Genomic DNA, 19,214 nt, shown 5'->3' with positions numbered 1-19,214 from the left:
ATCTAATGCATCTAATGGACTAAAATAGGACAGAATTGAAGCTGGTCCAACAGCATCGGTTGAAGTCTCAACCGTGATCGATGCTCCCAGTCAAAATCGTCTTTGCGTTCGGAGCACGGAGTCGCGGCAGCTAAACATTAGCCAAAGGTTAAGAGGAGGGTCTTATTTCCGGTACTATCCCCTCAATTGCATGGTCGGTCCGTCGGTCTCTTTGACCCCCCGCAAACATGCTGATAATCGGGCAGTTCCGATTTGGTAATACGAAATGAATGACATAAAGTCATTGTGCAGGCCATACACATGCGTATAAAAAGAAAAATAACATGTATAGAGTTTGCATTGAGCAATTTCGGCAGCTGTATCACTACCTGGTAGAATGAAATAACTTGTTAGTTGACCAGCCGCGAACACATAGCAGTCATAATGGCCCGCTGGTTACAACATGCCGACCGCGGATGGATTTAACTATATGCCTTCCACATGCCTCTATTTGCCTGATTGAAAGGCCTTTTATCTAAACTACCCGAACATTTATCGAAAGTCCAATACTAGCCACATTGTTTACATTTATTTTGGCCCTTGTACTGATACTGCTTCCTGTCAAACTTGAGAGCCTCTCTCTAGTGGTAACGACATTCACAGCTTTACCCACATTGGCCGAGAAAGAATATCGCGATTATTATGAACGATGGCTCGTTCTCCAGCATATTGGACACTTGCACTATTAACACAGCTAAGCCAATCAAAGAGACAAGAACGTAAAATATGAACCATGTGCTATGATTATCTAATTGATCATATTCTTGCCGCATAGAAGAATTCGTGATGGGTATTCTCCATGAGTAGTCCTATTTTGACCGTAGAATATCTTCTATTTTCACCACAATACTACACATCATAAGCTACGTTTACCCCCATCACTTGCAATTACCACACCTACACACTAAAATATGGTGTAGCACACTGAGAAAGGAGACAATGAAACAAAATTTCACATTACAACACGACTATATATACTCTCAATCGACGCCAATTGCTTAAAAACGCATTTCCAGCAACTTCATCCGGCTCGTCAGCGCTAGGTTGGGTAGCCGGAATGACTTCAAGAACTTCCTCGGCCTCGGCCTCGGTCTCGGGGCCGGTCCTTGAGGCGGCGCGAATTTCATCCAAACCGGCGCCGTAGGAGCTCCGACGTTAGCGGCGGATCGAGGAGTCCGCACTAAAGAAGGAATCTGATAATATAGATTATCGTGATGCTGAAGGGTAAGGATGAAATGAACAACGAGATTATAGTATTGTGTGATGTTGTAAAGTATCCACGTGGCGCACCAGAACGTGGTACTGTAATTGGGTGTGGATTGATGAGAGCGGCAGTGTGTTCGTATTAATCTTAATATGGCCACGGGCTATTACGGAGAAATAAGAATATTCTACGGCGAACGTAGGACGGCTCTTCTTAATTCCAAGGACATATAGATCACTAATTGTGCTGCTGTGATTACAATACTCTTTATGTGATTGGGTGATACGAGAAATGTTCTAGGTCCAATCCACAAACCATTATTTAGACTCAGTCTAGCTTCCTCATATGTTCTAGAAGAATCTCCTCGTCTCGGGTACTTCATGGCGCATGGGGCTTCAAGGAGGGCATTATAATACGATACTCTCTAGTCGAAAACCCTTAGCGATGATTTTATCAAGCTCAATTGTAGCCTACCAAATATAATCTAACAAGCGATATTGACATGGTATTATACATTACAATTTGCAAAGCTCTCCATCAGATATTCGTTGAATCGTCTTGTTGGTCGAAAGGTACACAAGGTTCATGATCATCTGTGGCGAGTCAAAATCTCCGGAAAGTTGAAGTACCATCAAGGTTCATCGATTTCCACGAGCAAACTTAATCGAGAGGGACAAACTAGTCTTTTCTTTGCATCTTAATCATTATGCAACGAACGATCGACCATATACTGCATAGTTGAATCTAGGCTGCATGGATGGCCTCTACTGAGAAGCTCCTGCAATTTAATGGGAAGAAGGGGAATATATAACCTTTGCTCTAAAGAGTATCAAGTAGGATCCTTGTCCCAAAGAGCAAAATCGACCAACAGACCTAGCTACCATTGGTAGCGAGCTACAGGGGTATGTGTAACCGAGCTGGGTCCAGTATGTCATGAGATTTTTCTCAACGGCATTCGCTGAGACTCAGTCATGGCTATGAAGCTTGATCACGTATGGAACAAAGCGTATGTGACCTATCGTATTTAGATAGAGCAAAACCGGCTTCTTCCGCTTACTTATCTGCGGATTACATGAAGAATACTACACCATAGTATCAGTCCCAAAGGCTCTCAGTGATACAAAATCGCCCCTGAGCTGAGCGCTATTATTAGTTGTGATGCCTAATCTCGACGGCTAACGGAAAGGAGAAAAGAGTAGCCCAGCGGAATATTTAGCTACTGGGCAATGCAGCCCTTTGATCGATGGTACCCACACGGCCGATGCCTGCTAGTGGACCAATTTGGCCTCCTTTCAAAATCAGCATGATTGATTCCAAAGAGAAAGACACGAAATAGGTTAAATGTAACATTTTTCTTGTTTAGGCAGTACTGTCTGACTGAGACTGAACATTAAGCATGATGACCAATCTTACTGTCATGTGGCGTCGCAGCTGTTGCTCTTATTGTGTTGGGCATACAGTTGACAACCAACGCTAATCGCATCTTGTCCGAAGGTAGCCAAGAAGTGTAGCAGCGAACACATTCATATAGTATAAACATATAGTATAAAGATATAGTCTGGCTAGCGAAAGCGCGTTTCGTATTGTTGGCTTCATGTCTATAGTTGGCCCCGCAGAGGTTGTGGTTTAACATAAACCAGTCGTTGAGTCGATATACTCGTACGGAGAAGTGTTCCCCCAACATCAACCAACATCAACCAACTCTCCGTGGAGGTTTGCATGCACGTCGGGTCAGAGCGTTGCCCACTTTTGGAAATAGCGTTAGTAACCGCATATTGGACCGCTCAATCAGGAGAATTTGCGGACCTCGGAGAGTTGTTTGTTTCGCTGAAGCTCCACAAATTAAACGGCTCTCGCTCGCAAGGGTAGCAGAATTCAGGCTTTGCATCTCGATGATTGATGGGGGTCATCAGTTATACCGCAACAGGTATCACGGATCAGGGTTGAGTTGTAAATCACGGTGCGAAATTTGACCCGATGCCCGGAACGCCATGCCGAACAGGAACTAACCATCCACGCGGCGTTTGACACTTCAGGAGAGGCGTCTTAGTGTCGCTCTGTTAAGAATAAGCAGCCCTTCGGAGGCCATAAAGTCTGGCTGGTTCGGGGGCGATGCCGAACGGAACTCTTCAAAACCGGCAGTTGTACATATCTTCTTCCATCTACAAGCGCTCGTTAGCCATAGCAAACTCCCCACATGCAGTGACTGCGCACAACATGGAGCCAAGAAGCTCTCAAGGCAAAGAGAGGCAGCCAAGCATACGGTTTCTCAATTTGACAAACCCCAGCGACGCCACCAAATCGGATGCACTCACTGTTATACGCTCACACGTGGCCAAGAACACTCATGGCCGCAAGCAAGAGAGTCGACGTGCTCGCCTAGAGATTCGGCAATATCGGCCGGAGACTGGATCGAGCAAGGCTAACGATCGCTGGTCGCAAGTAGATTTTGACAGCCAGCCGGTGCCAAAAACCGGAGAATTTCAGCTATCAGTGGCACCCGAACCCAAGCACGAGGAGGAGGTTCGACCAGTTGAGTTAGAAATATGGATGCCCAATCCGCAAACCTATGTAACATCCAATCGGAGGAATCCCTTTCAAAGCACTGCCATAGCGGTTTCTGATTACGAGAACGGCTTGATCGATCATTGTAAGTGTTTCCGCGGCTTGTTGACATCCATATCTATGCATCTAAACTATAGTACTAAATCTTGCAGACATTACCTACGTTGTAGACAACGGGTATACAGACTGTATCCACACCGAGACCGAACAACTCCTTCTCCAAAATGTCCGATCCCAGTTTGTTCCATGGTCGCTTACGGAGCGAGGCCTACAAGCTGGCCTGTTGATGGCGGCCTGTCGAAGTTTACTAGTTTTACATCCCGACGATGATTCGTATAGAGTGTCACTGCTAAGATATAAGAGTGAATGCATTCAAATCCTTCGCGCTGCGCTCTCGGCCACGGATGGAAGAGAAATCAGCGATTATACCATCGCTTTGGCTTTGGTATTAACAACGGAAGAGGCAAGTATTTTGACCCCTATTGCATCTATATGAGTAATGCACCTGACAGTTATCTGCTTGGCAGTTTCTATCAGGAAACTTCATGGAGTACAGATTGCATGGCGAAGGGATTCTTAGGATGGTTCATCTGAGAGGTGGTATTAAAGATCTGGGCCCCGGTGGTTTGCTAGGATATCTCTTGGCGAGATCTGTCTATAACCCCGTCTTTCAATTTGTAGACGGGCCAGATACTACTGGTCTAGTACAGTAGAAGATGTGTGAAGTGTGTTTATGGAAATATTAGTTATCATCAGTAGTGTGGTCACGGCATAATTCGCAGGTAAAGGGGTTTTAACATGGAAAGCAAAGGCGTAAGCGTAAGTGCCTGCATCGATTGGTAAATATTGCCAGATTGATCTATAGCGATTAATTCATGGGACATGTACTAGCAATGAGTTAGTGTATCAATCTTGGCCCCTAAGTGCTTGGAAGTCTCTTGTCGCTCCCTTGTAGCCTTACAATGCTGACATATTCATTCCCACACCCGATGAAACTCAAGTTATTCTTACAATCAAAGGCGTCTCATGAGTAATTGTAAGGCATGTTATTTTTAACAAAAACAATAGTAACAAATATGTTCTTCTGTGTGAATATTGGCGACCTAAGAGAGCGTAATACTTTTTTATGACCTGTCGAGGCGCGTTAAGTGGAATAAGGTACAGGCACCAGGCGCCGACGATCTTAACATTGACACAGCACAAACTTCAACCCCGCTCACCACCAGCCTCTTAAATACCGCGCAAAACCATGTCTAGGAAAATGTCGGCCGATCCCGAAGGTATGTGATAATTATAAACTGTATGCATCATAAAAAATAGTCGTATTACGATATTAAAGCACTGGCGAATACATCTGTGACACTTTATTGCAGGATATGCGAGCAGCGATGCGTACGAGATCGTGCGCAAGATTTGTAAATCACATCCATCGCCTCATTCAACACATGTGCTAATCAGAAGTTTCTTTTGCCTTTTCTTCAAAAAAGCCTCCGGTAAACATGCAGATCTCTTTGAAGGCGTTCGAGTGAGAGATCTCAAGAGTTGCATTATCAAGCCGGCGAAGGAAGTAGGGAGACACAGAATAGAGCAAGAGATCAAAATGCTTCGTTCGTTACAAGGAGGAGCAAACATCCCGAACCTCTATGATGTTGTACAAGACAATCAGGTATGCCCACTTGAACTCTTATAATAGTACACAGGATCAAAATAGCTGGGCAGAATCTGTGTTTACAAGTTGGCAGACGGAACCGCTGTCGGTGGTCTTCGAATACATCGAAAACACCGATTTTAGATCTTTATATCCCCGTTTCAGCGCCGAAGATGTCCGATACTACATGAAAGAACTTCTCAAAGCTCTTGAGTTTTCCCATAGCAAGGGAATCATGCATAGAGACATTCGGCCGCATAATATCATGATTGACCATAGTCAACGAAAGGTGGGGGTTTCTTTGTGGCCACCAGTCGCTTTCCCTTCTTTGCTGGATTACCGGCTGATGACTTACATGGTACTAGCTGCGTCTATTCAACTGGGATTATGCCGACATTTACGTTCCGAACTCTAGGTATAGCGTCCGTGTTAGTTATGGATTCATCAAGGCCCCCGAATTACTCTTGCACTACGAGGAATATGACTGCAGCTTAGATATGTGGAACTTTGGAGTAGTTTTTGCTTCTTTAATTTTCCGAAAAGAGCCGTTCTTCCACGGAAATAGTATCTTTCACATCCTACAGACGATTACACGGGTGTTGGGCACCAAAGGTCTGCTCAACTATGTGGAGAAGTATGATATAGAAACTGACCCAGACGGCGTTGATGCCATTCCGTATTACGAGAAGAGGAATTGGGAAAGTTTCTTCAGCGAGGGAAATGAACGATATCGAAGCGACGAAGCTGTAGATCTCTTGGATAAGCTCCTACAGTGGGATCACAAGGTAAGACGATTCTAATGGCCTTGAGAAATATGTTGCTTAGTCTATTCATAGCAACGACTTACCGCGGCGGAAGCTCTAAAACACGCCTATTTCAACTGATCATTACTTCAGCGGCTACCAAGCGCCAATATACTTTAGATTGGACTAATATAACATTTTAACTTCGGCGTAAATGTTCGTTCATGCATAAAAACTTGAGGCAGAAACCATTGACACTGTCCCGGTAAAGAAAACAAGATGATATCTAGATGGATATTATGAACCACTTCCTTCTTGATACAAATTTGATGTAAGGTCATTTAAACGCCAAGATGATTGCTCAAAATTTCCATTGAATGATGCCTCCTGAGGTTCTGTGGTGGACATGTAATCGTCCCATAGAATGTTGAATCCAAAATCATCAGTATTCTGTAATGACAGAGCGATGGCGCTTGGCTCGTGCATTAGCATACCGTCGAGCAAGTCGATGGACGGATTGTCTCCCTCTTCAGTCGATGAATACCCCATGTGACTAATCATCGGTGAAGGGAGTCCTGTTGTAATGTTGCCGCTCTCATTAGATGGCGTAGGCTTCAATATTCGTTCCAAGAGAATATTGTTCGAAGAGAAATCTTTTTGTAGCTGTCGGTGGTATCCTTCGATCGCTCTTGAGAAGTCGGACAAGATTTCGGCGTAACGTTGTGCCTGAGGACTCAATTTCGCAATCCGTTTCAAGACGTTCTGCGATGAAGTAAAGTAAAAATGCGATTCTGAACTCGTTATTTCGGGTGGCCTTAGGAGAGAGAGGCCAAGGATAAGTCCCGCGGCGAAAATCCACGCCCTGCTCAAGTAAGTACTCGATTAGTCTTAAGCTTCTCTAATGGCCTTTGGTGTTAGGCATCGAAACTTACTGAAGTATACACATATTACCTAGCAGGAAATCAGATGTGCCAGCGTCATGACACATTTGTACAAGGTAAGTAGCAGAGTCGGTACAAACTCTTGCTAGCTCTTGAGCCTTTGCAACTGATGGAGAAGGCGCAAAGGATTGTCCCTCATTTTGGTTTGCTTGTTTTTGTTGCAGCCAAGTGATAGCCTCGCTGATGAGAAATTGCCTTGTAGCTAACATGACGCCGAAATAATAGTTGCAAGCTACATGAATGTTGCCAATAGCTGCTTGTTGGTGGTTATCCTCCACGCAACCGTCGTTCTCTCGAGTCAACAGTTGACGTAGAGTTGGCGGCAGACCTTGTGCCCAACCGCGTAATTTCTGCAGGAACTCTTCGGTTGTGGGAATGTCAAGAGTTCCGTCGCGAGTTATCTTCTGTGCTATGAGTTCAACGATAGAGCAGGACTCAAACATGGCATCTAATGTCATCGAAGTATGAGGGAGTAACTCGGTTTTCCCTCTCGCCTCCTGGGCCTCTGGCTGGATATCCTGCGTCCCGCTGGGTCTACCCAGTATAGAGTTGGTAATGAGATCGAGAACTCGAAGGCTCTTCCATATTTGCACTCTTCAGCAGCAAATTAGTTCGCGGTGAGTAAATACCAAGGCGAGAGAGTAACTTACCTCGCCGTCCGTATATCGGCCGGTAAAGTCGCATTTAACTCCGGTAAGTGTAAACCGAGGATAGTGGCTGCTCGCGATGCAACTCCCAAGTACAACAGGCCCGTGTTTCTACGACAAGCACAGAACATGTAAAACGCCATAAGGATAAAGTTTCTCACCATGGAAAGACTCGGATTGAGCAGCATATCCTGGAAGCCGAGGCGTTGTGCCTCCGCGAAATAGTTTGAAGATGTCTTGACATCTTTGTCACCGTTACCTCTGCAGTGGGCTCCAATGGCAATTACCAAGTAGGCTGCCGTTATATCGTCCTTCAACGATGTGTCTTCGAATTCAGGTGTAGCAATGGTTTCGGAATTAAGCTGGCTCAGTATGCCACCCGTGAGTAGATTGAGAAATCCGTTTGACTTGGTTAGTAGTCAGCAGAGTCTAGTTAATGTCGGAAGACTGGTACCGCCAACACGAACCGTAACTTTGTAATAGTGGATTAACTCGGTTCGTTCCGATAGGTCCAAGTTATCCACAAAGTCGGAAGGCCTGTGGGATGTGGACCTCAGAGTGGCCTCCAACATCGAGTTACTCCGTCGACTTTCAGTGAAAGTTGAAGGTCCTGCATACCGTCGAAGGACATTCCGGAGAAACTGGAGCATCGATATTGCAGCGGTCTTGCCCACGTAAACTGTCTCAAGTGGGTTAACCAACATAATCTTCGCTGTTGATTCCCTTTCTCACCCTTTTCTCCCTTGGCCGTCAAGAGCATTCTGGCATTCTGAGCGAGAAGCGGCTGTGGGGCATCTTCGCTTCTAGGCTCATGATGGATCGGTAGCCCCTCACGATCGCGAGCAGAGCCGATGCGATTTGGCGGGGATGGCTTCGCTCTGTCGCCATATACACAACTTGCACCAATTCCTTTCCGGGAACAAGAGGAGCACGGAAGTCGGGAATCGCATCGCTTCCTTGATAATCTGCATGCCTCGCAGGCCCGCACGGAACGTTTCCTGTCCTCAAGCCTGACTCGATGTCGGGGCATAGCTTTGTCGGTTCGGATACAGGTATCCGCTGGTACAACCAATCGACAATTTGCGGCCGCGGTGGAGGAAAGATAAATATGAACTGCAAGAATGGTATAACAATCGATCCGACTAATTGTTCTCAAAATTGCGGATGTCGTACGTTCTTGTTCTTTGCTACGCGCAATGCACACGCGTTCACAGCTGGTTGTCGCTCTTCATATGTGTGCGGATGTCGGACGGTCAAGAGTCGGACACTGTGGAAATTCATAGCGGATAGAGGTCCCGACGCTACTTTATAATGCCGGCTGCGCTGATGAATCAGCCATCGTGAACCCCAAACCACCCTGAAACTCCCCCAGGTTGCCAAGGATCGGGGCAAACCCGAGCTGACAGAAGTCGGGGTAGATCCGAGCTAGACAAATTAAAATATGCTAAATGTTTTAAGATTAATCAACTAGATCTTGCTAGAAAAGCGTTGATGGCCCACTATCTCCATCTCGTTTCGTCCCTGTCAGTTCAGTTGAACCTGTCTCATTACAACGAGTGATCTAATACCTTTGTCTCAATATGTCGGTTGAAGAAGCTTCTACGATAGCAAAGCCTCATTATCAAGAAGTGGAACACGAGAAGTTACATGATGCTGCTGAACGTGGGCAAGCCGCAACAGACGAGTAATTCTCCCATTCTTCTTCTAAGATGACAAGGTATTAAACATTTGTGCGTACCAGGTATGGACAGTCTCTTGTAGAGCTAGATCCGAAAGCTGAAGCCAGGCTGCGTTGGAAGCTCGACCTCTATTTACTTCCATCAGTTGCCCTGCTGTATCTCTTCTGTTTCATTGACAGAGCAAACATTGGTATGTTGCTTCTCCTCCAATGCCATAACTGTGGGAATTTCAATGTGCTGACCTTGGCCAAGGAAATGCACGCCTTGCAGGGTTCGAAAAAGACTTAGGCCTAACTGGCTACGACTACAATACTGTTTTGTCTATCTTCTACATCTCTTACATTATACTCGAGATTCCCAGCAATATTCTGTGCAAGTGGATGGGGCCAGGATGGTTTATCCCTGCCTCGTCTCTCGGGTTTGGCCTCTGCTCCATATTTACTGCTCTTGTCCACAACAAGGCTCAAGCTTGCGCAGTACGCTTCTTTCTCGGAGCGTTTGAGACTGGTTTACTGCCAGGTATAGCTTATTACCTGAGTCGCTGGTATCGCCGGTCTGAACTGGCGTTTCGGCTGGCCATGTATCTGGTTATGGCCCCTTTGGCCGGAGCCTTCGGTGGGCTTCTCGCATCCGCCATTCTCAAACTACCCCATTTTGGCAGTTTTACATCTTGGCGCATGATTTTTGCCATTGAGGGTGTTATCACGGTTGGGTTATCAGTAATCTCTTTCTTCACCATTACTGATCGACCATCAACAGCGCGTTGGTTGACCCAGGACGAAAGGGATCTTTGCATTGCTCGAATCAAGTCCGAACGTGTAGGAACAACAACTCTTCTTGACAAAATGGACAAAAAGAAGATGCTTCGTGGAATCAAAAATCCAATGACAATTTCCACCGCCATCATCTTTCTTTTTGTTAACATCACAGTACAGGGACTTGCTTTCTTCACGCCAACAGTGGTACAGACGATCTATCCTCACAACAGTGTCATCTCCCAACAACTCTATACGGTACCGCCATATATTGTTGGTGCATTCTTTACTGTCGTGTTCCCTCTTCTCAGTTGGCACATCGACCGTCGTCAAATCATCATTGCTGCTAGTGCACCGCTGGGGATGACGGGGTACATTATGTTTCTGGCGAGCACCAATCCAAGGGTCAGATATGGCGCAACGTTCTTGATCACGAGTTCAGTCTTTGCTCTTGGCCCAATGGTTAATTCGCAAGTGAGCGCCAACGTTGTTACTGATTCGGCAAGAAGCAGTGCAATCGGCTTTACAGGTATTTCACATTCTTACTTCACTCAATCACTATAACGATGCCAGTATCAACCTCCGTCGTGCTAACAATGCTTTTTTAGTCATGCTTGGCAATATTGGGGGTCTCATCTCAACATGGAGCTTCTTGCCTTTTGATGCACCCAATTTTCACATCGGCAATGGTCTCAATCTTGCTACCACGACAATGGTGCTCATTGTGAGCAGCGCTATGTTGGTGTGGATGATTAGAGATAACCGCAAACGAGATGGCCGCAATGTCGAAGAACAGCTGAATGGCCTATCTCCAGAGGAAATTGAAGACCTTGATTGGAAGCATCCGGGATTTCGCTGGAGGCCCTAAGGCGGGAAAGAGTTTATCATGATCAGCGCGATATGTTGCAATCATTGTAATGATCATCTACAGTTAACCTATGCTCCGGGTACCCAATTGTAGGAATTGATGTCATTTTCATATTATTCGTCATGTTATCTATGTTCCTTCCGTTGTATATTCATGTGAGCATAAAAGCGTAATGGTATATCCGCACACAAACAAGAAGAACAAAACCAAATTAGCTTCCATTTTGCATCACCGAAATTGCCACCAAAATGTGTCACGTAGCTTCATATGAACTTCGAAACTCAGGGGGTATAGCGTCGCGAAGAGATGCAACTCCGGTGATAGATGGGTATTCTGACAAAAGTTCCATAAACTCAAGACGCAGGGTTTCGGGTACGCATAGGGAGACAGATCCAATAACGAGGCTCCAGAGTAAGAAGTCGTTGTCGCTACCCCATGAGACCAACATATCGCGACTCTTCAATGCCAGTAATAACTTATATGCGTACGATGTGGCTCCGGTGTTGTCCATCCCAAATTTAGCCCGCACTTCACTAATGTAAAGGATACCGGCCAGCCGGAAGCATTCTCTTCGCTTTGAAAATTGTGTAGACACACCGTCCGTCTCCCTAGGTAATGATAAAAGGTCGTAAAGAATCGGGGCAAAGTGAAAGCCCGGGAACAGAACTGTTCGCCAGAACGCGTCGCCTCGTGCATTTGCTTCGGCAGTTAAAATAGAATTGACCTGCTGTATCGCATCAAAAATGTGGACAACTGCTGGATCCTGGCTTAGTGTGCTGTCGCTATCGGATGGTCTCGCCGCGGGCATTGTGGCAATTCGGAGTCGGCTCTCAGTTGATAAGATATCATATGGCTGGGGATAGCGTGGTTTTATATCTTGGAGATAGCTGCCGCGTATATCAATCCTAAGAGAACAATGAGTTACATTTGCGACAACATGGAGCATGAAGAACTGGGACCATACCAATACATCATCATCCAAATAATAGGCAGATGCTGAAGCGCCGTTAGGCCACCAACACCACTGATGGCGTGAGAGAGTCCATCAAGATGCACGTTAATGAGATGCGGGTTGCTTGTCAGATTCTATAATCGGTCAGTCCAACAAAATCTCGTTATGTAAGAAGGTTCAATCAACACCTACTGCGAACGCCGCAAACGTGAGAATTGCTATGATGGTTTCGAGATTGGCTCTCTGGGTCGGATCATCCAACCGTAGTCGTAATGCTCTTGTGGCCATGAGAGAGTATCTCGCATAATCTATGCTACTCTCGTGATCCCCAGTCCCCACCTGCTTCCTGTGCCAAGCGGAAGACGACAGCATCTGTGTAAGTGATGCGGATCCCTGTAGAATATCGAGAAACCCAATCTCAATCATAGATTTGAAGATGACGCAGCCTCCGCCGTACACTAAACCACAATGGTGAGCAAACTAAATAAGCAGAAGGGGGAATACATTTAACGAACAATGATTCCATAACTGGCGGGCGCGTGGCCTCTGATCCGAGGGCACCAGCAAAAAAATGCCAGCACCCTCTCTTCCGCCTATGAGTTCGTGTCCTGCTGGGTTAATCTGTATCGTTTCATTGACCTGTTGCAAATCTAGCGGCGCTGGTTCACCGAGCTGTGGTCTCAGAGCTGCATCGCGCGATAAAGCCTGAAGCCATGACCCAACATCAAGGTCAACGGTCAAAGCATTCCGCGGTGGAGGTGGGTTGCGCCGACGATAATCAGCTTGCGCTCGGCTTCTGACACGCCTCCGAGTTTCAGTATCGCCACGAATGTTTGTTCCAGAGACAGTTATGAACTCAAACCGGGGGCGGTTGCTATCACGGTTACCATCACGGTTGCGTTCCGGTTGTCCTAGGGACTCGCTGTTAGCGCTACATGGATTGTCTCAGCATAGCGTAAGGCGCATTGGCTTACTTCTTCTATCATCCATCAGGAGAAATGTGGCAGGAGTCAGTTGACAGGGAAAGGTAAGTGTATACCACGAAATATAGCAGGGAATGTAAGGAGAATAGATGGTTGCGAGTGTTGTGTCTTTATTACCAAAATATATAGAGAGCTCCTTGTCTGTCCCATCGAGTCGAGTGAGACTAGAAGTAAGCTAAAAGCGATGGCGCAACGCGCTCCACCACCTCAGCCATTAATTAGGCTCTTTGGGTAAGCAAATTCACAAGTTCTACCCGTCTCGCCACAACCAAGAATTTAAGTTTATTGAGCCTTTCTTATAAGATACTCTCGTCAATTTACTACGCTTTTGTTAGCATAAAGTGACACTGTGCACCTTTACCGGCATGACCGGGAACATGCAACTCTTTACTGACCTGCTAGGTATGGAGTGCTTAGAGCTGAATAGCCATCCCGCAACTTGCGCAGGTGCAGTTCAAATAAAGATTTGTCACGGAGCCACACACAACTATGTAACAAGATAATATGGTGTAATAATGTGAATTTAGCGCCTAATTTTCTGTAAGCTATCCTAGGAACTGTGCTACCTCCTTCGCAATCAGCGGCCCATCGCTCTCAACTGCAAAATGACCAGCGTCAATTAGTTTAACGGTTGCGTTGGGCAAGTCTTTCTTATATGCTTCAGCCCCGGGAGGGATAAAAAACACATCGTTCTTGCCCCAGATTGCCAACAGAGGTACCTGAGAGGACCGGAAATATTCGTGAAATTTCTCATACAATGGGACATTATTCTGATAGTCCATAAAGAGATCGAGTTGGGCGTCCTTCCTGCCTGGGCGCTGCAGCAAAGTGTAGTCCAGTGTGTAAGACTCAGGCGCAATTGTCTGAAGGTCCGGAGTGCCATTCTCGTATTGGAACTTGGTGATGTCAAAGTTCAACATGGCATCGGCCAGCTTGGATCGATCATCCGAGGTGTTCTTGCTAGCCCAAAAATCCTTGATAGGTCCCCAGACGTCGCCGAAACCCTCCACGTAGGCATTTCCGTTTTGTGTAATAATTCCCTCAACTGCCTCTGGGCGACGCAGGGCTAGTCGCAAACCCACTGGTGCGCCATAGTCAAAGACATAGACCGAAAATTTGGTAATGGAGAGTAAGTCTAGAAACTCGGCAAGGACATCCGTGAGCGAGTCAAACGTGTATTTGAAGCCTTCAGGTGTTTCGGTAAATCCGAATCCAGGAAAGTCTGGGGCAATGACTCGATACTTGGTAGCGAGTAAGGGAATTATGTTCCGATACTGATGCGACGAGGACGGGAAGCCATGAAGTAGGAGGATCGTCTTGGAAGGTTGTGTGGGACTCTGCTCCCGATAAAAGACGTTTACGCCACTCTTGGGCAGCGCTACACGAATGTTCTGAGTTGCGGCCATCTTTTTTTCTCTTTAACTATTCGATAAATATGTTTGATGTGTTCCTGGTGATGGTAATACTACTTTGTAGTATCTTGACGCTTGTTGGTGTTTACTGATAATGTTGAAGTGTTGGACTATTGGTATACTGAATTCCTTCAACGACACTCAACGTGGGAATTTATACCATTTAGCATCTAAGAAAGTCGAGTTTCTCTCCTATCGTTTTCTCATACTCAACTAGGAATATGTTGATTCCACGTTAGTTGTCAAGTCACGTCAGAGCTCGATATGGAATCCCTCAGCGAAACCTATCTCATAGCTCGAGTTTCCAGCCTTCATTCGTAGCGACGTCACCCACTAAACCTCATGGGGGAAATGCTGGTTTCGCGCCACACAATGTCGTGCGCTAATTGCCCGATAAAAGCAGTCGCTGAATCCTAGCCTCGCCAGACGGGAAGAGCGAAAAGTTTAAACAATTAAAAGAATAAAATGAAACTGAGGACATCCAAAAAGAGACAATGCTCATTTCCATTTTGCCTTGACTAATCAACTAATGTCGCACCAATCCTGCCATCTAATGTATGAGCTATAGGTTCCTTTTCATTCAGATATCGCAGCAGGAAGAGAGACACTAGATTTCCCACCAGAGCTAAATTGAAACCTCGCAATATTTCGCGAATAAGTAACAATACCCCTCTCTGAGAAGACATGACACGCGACAAGCAGAGGCTGTGAGTTTATATACAATGCTCGCAGTGCGTGCTTTCGTTTGCATTTACACAGAGATACCTGTTCCGTATGTTTTGAAGCAAAATATGGCTTGACTCTTTCTAGGCATAAACGCAACATTTTTATGACGTTATTAGGACTAGACTTCGGCAAGCTTTCTCCGGAGCGGAGATGCAGCAAGCACAATGCCATTCGGCAATTGGCGGAAATCACGGACTACAGCATTTCGCAGCTTTGCAAGCTCTTACTCTCTAGAATACGGCATGCGCTAAACCAGAAACAGAGATTGCTGCTCCCTGAACTTGCATATGAGCCATTCCATTAGCCTGGATTAAAGAGCTCATACGGAGGAGCCCGTATTATTAACATATGTAAAGGGTAGATATCGCCAGACAAACTCATATATGTCTACAGTTACATCATCAGAGATGCAGTTGTAAATTTTTTAATGCGCCCTTGACAAATCAGGGCAACGCCGACGTTTACTATCTACCTAAAGCAATGCGTAGTCATTCAGCGTATGAGATTGGCAGCTAGAACGGCGACCAGATTTGTCACATCAAGACTATGTCGGTGGCGTCAGTATCATACACATTAACCTGTATAAATAGAGAATGTGCCACCTCAACCTTGATCTTTATGTTTCATCCTCTGAACTCATTGCATTGCACTGTTAATTTAGATTCACACATTGAAATTTGAGTCTCGGCAATACCTCACAACCAAACAACATCTACCTAGCCTTAAGACACGATGGCCAATACCACTATGGACGCCATTGTTATATCAAAATTTGGAGGACCCGAAGTTCTCCAGATTCAACAAGTGCCTAAGCCAGAACCCGTTAACGGAGAGGTGCTTGTGGAAGTCCACGCTTTTGGCGTCAATCATGCCGAAATGCACATGCGCAAGGGCGAATGGGATGAGTGGAATCCAATTTCCGGTTTAGAATGCGTTGGAATTGTCGCAGCTTGCCCAAGCGGCGAGATCGCAGTTGGCACCAAAGTTGTCGGTGTCATGGGAGGCATGGGCAGGAATCGTCCTGGAGGTTACGGTTCATTCGTCAATGTTCCAATTGCGAATGTCGTCCCAGTCAAAACAGAGCTTCCTTGGGAGCAACTCGCCGTTGTTCCAGAAGTTTACTCCACAGCATACTCTTGTTTGTTCACAGTTCTCGATCTGAAGCCTGGCGAGACACTGCTTATTCGCGGCTCAACATCAACTATCGGCCAAGCCGCTCTTAACTTAGCTGTTGACGCCGGTGCCAAAGTTACAGCGACAACTAGACGGAAAGAGAGGTTCGACTTTGTCAAGGCGAAGGGCGCCGTTGATGCCAAACTCGAGCACGAGGGTCTCCAGTCAGAATTCCCCAGTGGCTTTAAATTCGACAAGGTCCTGAACTTGATCGGTAACCGAGTTTTGCTGGAATCTATCTCTTTGGCTCGACCTGGTGGACGCATGCTTCAAGCAGGTTGGCTTGGTGGCTTGGATCCTGTCGTCGACTTCAACCCCATGATCCAGATGGACTCGGGAGTACACTTCAGTTTATTCCACAGCAAGGTGTTGGGCTCACCAGACTTTCCCATGTCTGGCATTCCCCTTCAGGATATTGTCAGCAAGATCGAGAAGGGAGCATGGGATGCAAAGCCCGCAGTTGTTTTCGAGTATAAGGACATCCAAAAGGCGCACGAGATGCTGGATTCTCATGATGCTGGTGGAAAGATTGTGGTCAAGCATTAGCAGGCAATGTTACCTAACCTAGAGACTGTCAAATAGAATGAAAAAAAATAATTCTTGAAAACTGCATCACGTTAATGCTTTGAGCTCTTGTGTCACACAATACGACTTAATTTAATCTACGTTACTATGAAGCAAGTTCCATTTGGCTCTACATAATGCTGGGAGGTTCAGAACCTGTAAACCCGTAGATTCAATTATTCCTGCAATTGGATACTCAACAGGCCGAAGTCTCAGGAATAATTCCAGCTTCGTTGCCGTCCAATGCGGTTAATGTTCTTTGTGCCAATAAAAGTTATTTAGTGAAAACGGCAACTCATTACAACAAACATTTTTTCTTTCCTTTTCCCTTTTCTAAGAACTCTGTTCTTCGCCCTTGCCTGGTCAATGGGCAACTGAGCCGCGTATCTCGACACGCTTACTAATACGCGATCACGGTTCGCGGTTCCCTTCTTATCGCGACTTATTTCGACCGGTGAAACTCAAATGTCTGTAAAAACAGGGGTCTCCATACAAACAAATGTCTCACAGGCCCGTAGATTAAAGGAATCTCGGTTGTGTCATTATATTACCTGAACGTTCTGAATTGAGCTGATCGTTTAAGCTTAATTTGTGCCTTGTTGCAATGTAATGCTTCTTCTTATCTACGACTCCCTCTACAATTGGTATTTATGTGGAAACGTCAGCAGATTAACATGCACACAAAGTTACCTAACTCATAGAAGAGATACACCGGCTATTCAGGAACAATTAACATCCTGCTTTGATGCCACGCATGTTTACTTGAAGCCATTGCTATGAAGCCTGCGTAATAGGCAATACGGTTAAGCCATTCGAGGCCGCATCTAACCGCTCAAGAGCTGTGCAATTGGCCAACGTTTTAGCCGCGCCCTATGAAAGACGATTGCTGCTTGAGGGTTTATGCTCATTCTTTGGGCATTTCGGTATCTTATATACCTGGGAAGTTCGTCCTATGATAGAGAAGGGAGCTGGTCAACGGAATAACTTTAAGAAATAAAAATTTTCTACTATACAATATGAGCGTTGGATTCTTAGGCCTAGGCGTGATGGGAACGCCCATGGCCCTCAATTTGTGTCGCAGATTCCCCACCACTGTTTGGAATAGAACGGCCTCTAAGTGCGCAGCGTTGGTACAAGCCGGAGCTGGACTTGGCCAGACACCAGCCAAAGTGGTCGAACAATCCGATGTCATCTTCACTATGATGTTTGACGGCCCTGCCATACGGTCTGTAATCGATGACGACTTCAGAAAGGCCCTTCGCGGAAAGACGCTTGTCAACACCAGCTCGGTTTCTGTGGAGTTCAGCCAGAGTCTGGCAAAAGAGGTCCAGGAAGCAGGTGGCAAGTTTATCGAGATGCCTGTCAGCGGGAGCAAAGTGCCAGCCGAAACAGGGAATCTGGTGGGAATGATGGCCGGCGACCAGGCCGAGTGCGAGCGCATCAGACCTTTTGTCGAGCCAATTACCAGTGCAGCTGTTTATTGCGGGCCTATCGGGGCCGGCCTGAAGACGAAATACGCGGTTAACATTTTTCTCATCACTGTTACCGCTGGGCTCGCGGAATCGATGAACCTAGCCCGAGCACAGGGTCTTAATCTTGAAGCATTTAGTAGCGTGCTGGATGCTGGCCCCCTGGCCTCTGCTTATTCGAAGATAAAGCTAGCCAAAATGGCCAAACAGGACTGGTCTGCCCAAGCGGCTGTGAAGGATTGCTATAACAGTACTGAGCTCATTCGGACAGCGGCGAAGGCCGCAGAAGCAAAGACTCCTCTCATCCAAGTATGCAACTCCTTGTACAAACAAGCAATTGATTCCGGATTGGAGGATGAGGATATGATTGCCGTTTATAGAGTCTTGTCGGAGCAATAAGAAATGCATTTCATACATTCTGTATGACTACATAACTATGCTGCCGCCATTATCACGGATCGTGTAAGAAATCAGTAGAGCAGCTGGGGGTTTCATCGATCTGCCTTGCCACGTGGACGATATATAGGCTGAGGTACGTAGTGCTCAGTAGGTGAACCGGAATGGTATTCCGAGTCTGGCACTCATTTATGTATTACGATATGGAGACATGTGCACAGGCATCGTGCGCCTTGCTTAGGAATTGCTGCGTTTTCATTTGTTCATGTGTATAGGCTGCTTTCATCAGCTCTTTCAAGGCTCACCGAGGCCAACTGACTGAGCCACTGACTGTATTTAGGCTGCTTAGAGTATTTTTGTAGAGAACCGAATCACAGCTCCTCGTTTCTCCATGTTTCAGCTGGATAAAAGGCATTGCTTGGCATTGCTTCATAATGACGAAGACATTCA

General features: G+C 46.1%; 8 protein-coding genes across 8 annotated transcripts; 5 read left to right on the top strand and 3 right to left on the bottom strand.

Annotated features, from left to right (window-relative positions):
• Positions 1-3,460: 3,460 nt before the first annotated feature.
• Positions 3,461-4,304, top strand: T069G_06367 (uncharacterized protein; the record flags this gene model as incomplete). The annotated part of the gene is made up of 2 exons (XM_056173577.1): positions 3,461-3,893; positions 3,961-4,304. 2 exons carry the CDS (start codon positions 3,461-3,463, stop codon positions 4,302-4,304), a joined length of 777 nt encoding a protein of 258 aa, XP_056027156.1.
• A 753-nt stretch (positions 4,305-5,057) lies between these two features.
• T069G_06366 (protein kinase domain-containing protein) lies at positions 5,058-6,340 on the top strand (the record flags this gene model as incomplete). Its single annotated transcript, XM_056173576.1, has 6 exons — positions 5,058-5,088; positions 5,182-5,223; positions 5,296-5,474; positions 5,551-5,745; positions 5,822-6,241; positions 6,293-6,340. 6 exons carry the CDS (start codon positions 5,058-5,060, stop codon positions 6,338-6,340), a joined length of 915 nt encoding a protein of 304 aa, XP_056027155.1.
• Positions 6,341-6,496: 156 nt separating this feature from the next.
• Positions 6,497-8,547, bottom strand: T069G_06365 (fungal specific transcription factor domain-containing protein; the record flags this gene model as incomplete). Its single annotated transcript, XM_056173575.1, has 5 exons — positions 6,497-7,061; positions 7,132-7,734; positions 7,791-8,194; positions 8,255-8,466; positions 8,520-8,547. 5 exons carry the CDS (start codon positions 8,545-8,547, stop codon positions 6,497-6,499), a joined length of 1,812 nt encoding a protein of 603 aa, XP_056027154.1.
• Positions 8,548-9,367: 820 nt separating this feature from the next.
• T069G_06364 (major facilitator superfamily domain-containing protein) lies at positions 9,368-11,089 on the top strand (the record flags this gene model as incomplete). Its single annotated transcript, XM_056173574.1, has 4 exons — positions 9,368-9,471; positions 9,529-9,656; positions 9,719-10,750; positions 10,830-11,089. 4 exons carry the CDS (start codon positions 9,368-9,370, stop codon positions 11,087-11,089), a joined length of 1,524 nt encoding a protein of 507 aa, XP_056027153.1.
• Positions 11,090-11,342: 253 nt separating this feature from the next.
• T069G_06363 (fungal specific transcription factor domain-containing protein) lies at positions 11,343-13,031 on the bottom strand (the record flags this gene model as incomplete). Its single annotated transcript, XM_056173573.1, has 5 exons — positions 11,343-11,994; positions 12,054-12,175; positions 12,234-12,499; positions 12,557-12,952; positions 13,016-13,031. 5 exons carry the CDS (start codon positions 13,029-13,031, stop codon positions 11,343-11,345), a joined length of 1,452 nt encoding a protein of 483 aa, XP_056027152.1.
• Positions 13,032-13,569: 538 nt separating this feature from the next.
• T069G_06362 (alpha/beta hydrolase fold domain-containing protein) lies at positions 13,570-14,430 on the bottom strand (the record flags this gene model as incomplete). The annotated part of the gene is made up of 1 exon (XM_056173572.1): positions 13,570-14,430. The coding sequence occupies one exon, from the start codon at positions 14,428-14,430 to the stop codon at positions 13,570-13,572; it is 861 nt and encodes a 286-aa protein (XP_056027151.1).
• A 1,464-nt stretch (positions 14,431-15,894) lies between these two features.
• T069G_06361 (zinc-binding dehydrogenase domain-containing protein) lies at positions 15,895-16,881 on the top strand (the record flags this gene model as incomplete). The annotated part of the gene is made up of 1 exon (XM_056173571.1): positions 15,895-16,881. One exon carries the CDS (start codon positions 15,895-15,897, stop codon positions 16,879-16,881), a length of 987 nt encoding a protein of 328 aa, XP_056027150.1.
• Positions 16,882-17,915: 1,034 nt separating this feature from the next.
• On the top strand, positions 17,916-18,767 carry T069G_06360 (NAD binding domain of 6-phosphogluconate dehydrogenase domain-containing protein; the record flags this gene model as incomplete). Its single annotated transcript, XM_056173570.1, has 1 exon — positions 17,916-18,767. The coding sequence occupies one exon, from the start codon at positions 17,916-17,918 to the stop codon at positions 18,765-18,767; it is 852 nt and encodes a 283-aa protein (XP_056027149.1).
• Between the last annotated feature and the right edge of the window lie 447 nt (positions 18,768-19,214).

This window comes from Trichoderma breve, chromosome 4, assembly GCF_028502605.1.
Source record: "Trichoderma breve strain T069 chromosome 4, whole genome shotgun sequence".
In the NCBI taxonomy this organism is placed as follows: domain Eukaryota; kingdom Fungi; phylum Ascomycota; class Sordariomycetes; order Hypocreales; family Hypocreaceae; genus Trichoderma; species Trichoderma breve.
The sequence above is the reverse complement of the archived record's forward strand: the minus strand, read 5'-3'. Positions and strand labels throughout refer to the sequence as shown.